Below are 7,650 nucleotides of genomic sequence, written 5' to 3'. Positions count from 1 at the left end.
ATTATACACACTGAAGATACAAAGCTGTGATCTACTAAAGGTGCTCAAACCCCCAACATAATTGAGATTGCAGTACCAGCATAGATGGTATTCGGACCATCTATATATTTAAAATAGAAAATTGATACAAATCTCTTACACATTAATGATGAAAATTACAGGACTGTTTTCAGATTCTGTTTGGGTTGCAGGTCTTGTTCTTTGCTTGCTTTTTGCTATTCTGAAGTTATTGGGGATATTTATGACTGGAGAGATGCAATAATAGCTGTATTCAAACTCTAGTCAATACAATTAGAAAAGGAAATGATAAATAGGAAAAACAATGTTATGTGCTTCTGCAATGAGCTATGATTCATTTTCTCATGAGAAGAAGACAGCTGAACTTTCTAGTATTAGTTTCAGTCTTCCTTTCAGATGCGGAGATACAGAATGTTTCAAAGCAAAATCTCTTGACACGGAAGGGCCATTACACATTCTGAAATACTCTGAACATGTAGGTATAATGAAAGGTTCCCTGAGGATAAATGAATCTGTGTGCACCAATAGCTTGAGAGAGGCTAGTGCAAATCTTTTCAACCTTTACTCTCCCTCTGGAATTACTTCTGTCTTCTCATATGCTATTGATCTATAATCTGACATAATAAAACACAGTGTTTTAGAACTCCCAAGTTATTATTTTGAAGGTATTATAAAGTAGGAGATTGGGTAGAGACATTTAGCATTTTTACTTCCTAGGCTTTCCTAAGATCCAGACCAGACTGCCACTGAACAACATGATTGCCATCTGTTGTAACATTTGCTAACTAAATAGGTACCCTCAGCACAGCTGAGCATACCACCTGATGTGCATGTTACAAAACCTTCCTTCTATTTTTATGGAGCAGTCTGAATAAGGAGTATTTTGGATATTTCGTTTTTTCCTCAACTTTGTCCACAATAGCAACACTATGGAAAAGTGGATAAAAATATAAATCTTTTCCATTTACTAGGAAGATCTGCCTTTCCCAGCTCTTAGTTGGCCTTAAGTGCCCCTAGGATTATTGGCAGAAGATCAGATGTTTATGGATCAGTTGCTGAAGCTCTTGTCAAAAATTAAATTGACATCCAATTGCTAGAACATGCAGCTGGTCCCTGTTGGTTGTTGAACCCAAGGCAGACAGCTTTAAATGAACAACCAAATGAAGAAAGGGAGTTTCAGTAATGAACTGTTTAGACTAATGGGCACCACTGGTATAGAGAGCTGCAACTGAAATGTTAAGATTGCTGTGGATGCCAAGAGAATGGGAATGCCTGGTTATGGACACTAGGAGGACTGGCAGGAGGGTATAAGAATGGTATGTATTGATAAACCTAGATTCATCAATAGGTCATTAATACTCAATATAACTACCTGTACCTTGCCAGGAAACCCTACACCAAAAGTAAACCAAATACTTAAGCCATTAAAAGATGATGGTGGGTGATAAAGACTAGGTTGGAGCCTAGGACACTCAGATAAGGAGACAAAAGGTAATGAGTAAATCCTGAACACATGCATAGGTGGGACAGATGGGAGAGACAGAAGATCCTTATTGCTGTCATGTCCACAAGAGTATAAAAAGCATATCAGCAAGAAGGCTGTCAGCATAAGAAGGTATATGTGTATGATAAGGATTCCACAGCCACCCACCCACCTTGGTACATGGACAATTCAGGGAGTCCTAGGGATGCATCTGCAGTGCACATCTTCCTACCTGAATGCTGGATATGAGCCTAGATGATTTTGAGTGCATGGGTATGACAGCCTGATTGAAATCAGTTCATTTTAAAATGAAGTCATCTTCCCTTCCCATGTGATACTTCACTGAGCTTTACTATATTGTTTCAAAACCTTCTCCTACAACAGAGTGTGCATTGAATACAAGGACAAACAAGGCCTTGGTCCTCTGTGAAAAAATACCAGATGAATGTATATAAAGTTAATAGAAAGACTGAGAATAAAGCAAAGTGGAACAATAATTCAGGAATTCTTCACTTTGAAGGTAGTTGAAGTACTGGAACAGGCTGCCTACGGTTGGAACTAGATGATCTTTAAGGTTCCTTCCAACCCAAACCATTCTATGACTCTATGAATTGGAAATACACAGAAAACAGGTAAAGTTTTTTAATTTCCAGTTAAATATTTTATTAAAATATGATACATATTTGTCTCAGCCTTTTCACTCAGTTTGCAGAAGATGATTTGCTGCTCGTGGACAGAGGACTCCAGACTACAAATCTAATCATATTTCAAAATACATTTGCATACTTATTACTGTAATTGTCACAAGAGTTACAGTTCAGTCTGATCACCTGGACAATAGCTAATTTGAATCAGCACAGCCATACGTCATCTACATTGCAACTTTTTCTTAAAAATTACTTTAGCAGAGCTCTATTATTTGCACTATTCTTGAGTGTAGCATACTTAAGCGGTGATAAGCATTTCATTTTATAGCCTTCCGAGCTGTTTCATAAACTTCAATGGGGTACTTCGGACAAACTATGAAAAAAACACAATCATCTGACAAACTGATATCTCCTACAAAATGATTTGTGGAAGTTACTTACAATGAGTAATATCTGGTGGGCCATATGGATCAGTCATGTAAATGGTGGTGGGTTTTCCAACTTTCAGATACACTACATCTGATGTGTTCTTCAGTATCGCTACTGCCTCTTCATGGGTAACTTCTTCTAAACTGTAATTATTTACCTTAAAGGAGAAATGACACAGGTGAGTTGGAATGCAGAAATAGACACAAGAAATGACACAGCCTTGTAGTTTTCAAAATGTTGGGAAAGCTGCTGTGGACAAAGAGCACTAAAGATTACAGAAGCAGTATTGCTGCAAGGTAGAAAATACACTTTTCTTAGCACATGCATAATCAAAGACTGACGTAGCAGTACTGATACACAGAATCATAATGGGTTTTCTACTGTGAAGACACTTGGTCTTTGTGATAGAAAAATCCTATGTGATATGCTGCTACTGGAATAATCATTAACATAAATCTACATTTAATAATAATTTAATAACATCACATCAGTTACAGAAACTCTACACATTGTTTGGCCAATCAAGCTGAACTTCCAATTGCACTTCTTAGCATGCATGGCTGGGACTTCAAGTATACCCAATACCCCCAAATCTTTCCATCCCTGATATGACGTTGATCATTGAAATAATAAGAGGTATGAAGTGGTATACAGAATACCTATGAGGTGCAGGAAAAATAAAAAAGGCAGTTCTGGATGGGGGAAAAGGGATTTTTCAGTATGAAAGTTTGTCAGTTTTCTGGAAGCACGAGAAAGAGACAATGTCAGGTTTCAAACATGTGGTGTAAGCCAACAGAAATAACAGAATCATAGATAATCTCGACTTGGAAAGGATCCATAATGATCATTGAGTCCAACTCCCTGCTCCTCACAGGGCTACCTAACAGTGAACCATATGACTGTAAGCATCGTCCAGCCGCTCCTTGAATTCTGGCAGGCTTGGTGCTGTGACCACTTCCCTGGGGAGCCTGTTCCAGTGACCTACATTTCAGTGAATGTTGTATATGAAACATTTTATTGTCATTTAAAGTGCCATCCTCCAATTTTCCACAGTTACTCCAAGGATTCCTTTTAAAGAGTATGCAACATGGAAGCAAGAGTGTCTCCTCAATTGTAAATTGCAGAAAAAAATACATTACTTCTAGGGAATTTAGTATCAATAAATTATCAGAAACCTGGAAAGGGTTTGGTAACTGGAAAGAAATCCAGCTATTATGAGTCACCGGAGGACTCTTCTTATCCAGATGATTTTCTCAGTACCAGGAAAAAATGATTGCTATTGGACAGTATTGCCAAATGTGAGTATTCAGTATAAATTTTGTTCCTTGTATAATTCCCAGACTTAGTTTTAAGGTTAATTGAAAAAGACAATGGCAGGCATGTTATGACAATTTGACATGAAGAAGAATGATAGAGCCTAACACTCAGAAGGGAGTTGTTGACACTATGCTGTATTTTGACAGGTCTTCTATTTAAATAAAAATCTGATACCCACCTTCTATGAATATCCCTCTTTCTCTTTGTTATGAACAGAAATAACTTAAATATACACCTTTAACAGATAAATGTTTTTTGACTTGTTGCGCTGGTAGCAAGAACTAACTGAAATCAAGCCTTTCTTGTTTATGTATTTCAAAACTGCCAGATACTTCAGATTCACATTTTTGGAAATATGACCACATAGTTACCTTTTATCTTTTCTCCTTCCCATGCTGTCTGTACATTGTATCTATTTTTCTGTGTTTCATTGAAAGTCAAAACTTTTTGAAGTAAAGAAGATCTCACATAATCTCACCCACTAAACTGCTACTGTAAATAAATGTTCTCAGTCAAAAAAAAGCACAATAAGAAATATCTTAGCATTGTCTGGATTTTAACTTTTGGTATTTTTAGACACAAATTTACTTGTTGCAACTTTTTTTCAAAAGGTGGTTTTTGGTTGTTTTTTTTCCTGGAAATCTAGTTAATAAAAATAATGGTTAGCACTGTTGACTTGCATAACTACACACTTGGATGTCACAGTTGTGCAGTCAGAGTACAAATAGCCATTTGAGAAACAGAAAATACAGCATGATATATAGAATACATATATTTGCTATGACAGGTCTTACTTCTCATCTTTCTCACAATAACTTCATGGGACAGGTATTTTACCAACACTGTGTACAAGCTGTAGAAATCTGGACGTTAAGACTTTAAAAGTCCAAGTGATTCCAAACTAAGATTTGATGTCTAAGTAACTCTGCATTATGTTTAGCTTTACATGCTTTAAGATCCTAGAGTTCATTGCAAAGTTTATGTACAAAGACGTATTTTTCTGGGTTTTAGTACAAATAAGTTTAAGGGTGAATGAACTGAAATATGTAGAGCTGAAACTTGGTAGAACTTGAAAGAAGGTAATGCATGAGTGAAATCCAGAAAAGAAGAACTTCAGAGAAAAAGTAATTTTGTCCTGGACTGCTCAGTTCTCAGAAAACAAAGAAGTAAAGACAGTTCAGTGTACATCAAAATAAAACAAACAAACAAACATGTTGATCCATTCATAAAAACAAAGATCCTCAGTGATGCCATAAGATCTCTTTTAAATGGGAACTCTTTGAGAAGGAGATAAGATCACTTTCCTTAGTCATTTTCCAACATCAGTTTAGAATTACAGTATATAGAATAAACTATGCATTTCCAGGTTTCCTTCAGAAGGTAGTCCTTGCTTTGGATCCACAATTCTCATTAATAATCATATGAGCATGTATCAATGTATTTTCAACTTTCTGATCATACTGATTACAAATAAAGACATGCATGTATTCTGATATACAAATATGAAAAATGGAATGCATAGAAGAATTATATTGTTCAACCCTCTAGCTACTATAGCAAGATGACTGTAGTATGTAACTATTTTTATAAGGAAATCTCTGGATATCATTCTTCAAAACATTGTGCTGGAGATGATAATATTAGGAAATATGATGTTGTAGTTCCTTTTATGGCAAGATTTATAGTGAGATGAGAATCTCTCAGAATCACCAAGAGAGACTATTTCTTAAGCTATTTCTTGTTTCCATAAAAGATGCCTATTTTAACTGAATTTCAAGTACTAAATCTGACTTTTTTGGTGCTTGTGGCACAATAAATGCACCATAGCAAAGTTCCACTTTCTACTCTTGAGATGACCTTGTCAGAGCATATAGTTAGAAATTAAATAGTTGAGTCAGAGGTAAAGAAGATAGAGTGGATGTGCACAAAATAAGAAATCAAAGGTATATGGCATGTTACCCTCTGAGATGCTGAATCTTATGCACAGGAAGGCTGACATAAATCTGAGTGAGTACAATGGGTACTGCATGCCAAATTTCTGGGTCTAACAAGCCAACTTTAGTAGCAATTAATTAAGGGGGGAATAAAGCCCAAAGGCAAATTCTAAAAAAGATATTTACCTGAGTGGTCAGTTTAGTTACAAGAGTTGGATACTTGTGCTACAAAATGCTGTGATGGCAACCAAAGGAGAGGAGTCAGAAGGAAAACAGGCATGGAGCAAGTGGGGCTTTTTAATGGGAAATTTCCATGTAGAGAAAATTCAGAAATGCAAACAGCTCCCGAAGTAAAACAAATTAGGAAAGCTTTTCCTTTAAATAGAAAGTACATGACACAAAGACATACTGATAATGAGAAAGGAATAAGGGAAAGAAATAATATAGCAGTAGAGAAGGAAATTCAATACACAAGTCCAATCAAAGAAGCTATTTAAGTGATGAGGGAAATCAGTAAGAAATGGTGCCAAATAGATATAAAAAGATTGGGATGCATTTTTTCCTAAATACCATAATCAAGGTAATGAAGTATAAACCTAAGCAAGAATATTTTATCTGGAAGTTTTCCTAGATTCATATTGGAAAATAAAGGCCCTGAGATGCAGCTAGAAAAGCTTACAATCCCCAAAATAACTGTACAAGTGCTCTAAAGAATAATTTCATTCACAACAGTATAAGCTGATAGGAAAATAAGAGCTCTTGAGGAATAAATCTGTCATATTTAATTTTCCTTTTTTTAATGAGGATTCATTCCTTCTCTCTATTGATTTACACTAAGAGAGATCTGATTCACTTAGTGAATGAGACAAAGAGGTGATCTTTACTTTACCAGTAGTAATGTTTGATTTTGTGTAATATTCAACTTTTTATTCAGAAAGTGGATTTTCCTGAGTGAACATTTGCAAGGAAACACCTGCAATGTGCCAGCTGTAAATCTAGAACACTGATGGCCTTTTAAAAAACTTGCCATGATTGAAAAGACTGCAAAAACTGAAAGGTTTTTCAGTGCCGAAGACACTTTACATCCTTGTACTAAGGATGTAAATCTGTTCGGATTAATTAAGGACTTCATATCCAATGGCCTCCTGAGGTCGTTGAACAAGTGCTGGACAGTTTTCTAAAAAACCATCCCACAAGACAGCCAAAATCACTTTAAAAGAACACTTCTGATCAGAATCAAATGCAAATCTAGATGCACCTTAAATGATACAAACTGATTACTTTAACACAAACACGATCCTGCATTTATATACAGTCTGAAAGAAATGGATACTGGTAGGGGATCCTGTAAGGAGCACATCAACAACTGCACAATCATAACCCCACCTCAGTCCTTTGAAACCATCAGACAGTAGCATACTTGTTTCTGCACAGAATTGGATAGAAAGCAAGTCTAAATTTCTGAAAAGGAAAGTGACTCCTGTCTTTTCCTCCTGTTTTCATCATGAAAACAGAATTAAATTTAATCTGTAATTATGTACAATCACTTTTCCTACAAGCATAAATAGCCCCACAAAAGATTGATCTCTGTGACTACATGGGCCAAGAAGCCACAGGACATGACCCAAACATGCATGGGTATTTTGCTGTACAAGATGTATTTTAGAAAAACTAATACCTATAAAAGATAAATATTTTTCAGCTTTTCCTGATCATCATTAACAATGACCTTGAAGAGGTGAGAAGTGCATTCTTATCATGTTTGCAGGTGACACTTCACTGTGAGATACTTGAAGGCAGGACTGCCATAGACTGGAAGAAG

The 7,650-nt window shown here is 35.9% G+C and overlaps 1 protein-coding gene across 1 annotated transcript in view; it reads right to left on the bottom strand.

Moving 5' to 3' along the window:
- Positions 1-7,650, bottom strand: part of LOC103798364 (disks large homolog 2-like) — a gene marked incomplete at both ends in the record, with an annotated part of 12,241 nt that overhangs the window by 859 nt on the left and 3,732 nt on the right. Inside the window, one exon of the mRNA XM_009070619.1 lies at positions 2,590-2,734. Coding sequence (XP_009068867.1) covers positions 2,590-2,734 — 145 coding nt within the window. The remainder of the gene's footprint in view (positions 1-2,589; positions 2,735-7,650) is intronic.

Source organism: Acanthisitta chloris, unplaced genomic scaffold (genome assembly GCF_000695815.1).
Source record: "Acanthisitta chloris isolate BGI_N310 unplaced genomic scaffold, ASM69581v1 scaffold22952, whole genome shotgun sequence".
NCBI classification, from domain to species: domain Eukaryota; kingdom Metazoa; phylum Chordata; class Aves; order Passeriformes; family Acanthisittidae; genus Acanthisitta; species Acanthisitta chloris.
Note: the sequence above shows the minus strand (reverse complement) of the source record. Positions and strands in the feature narration are given on the sequence as shown.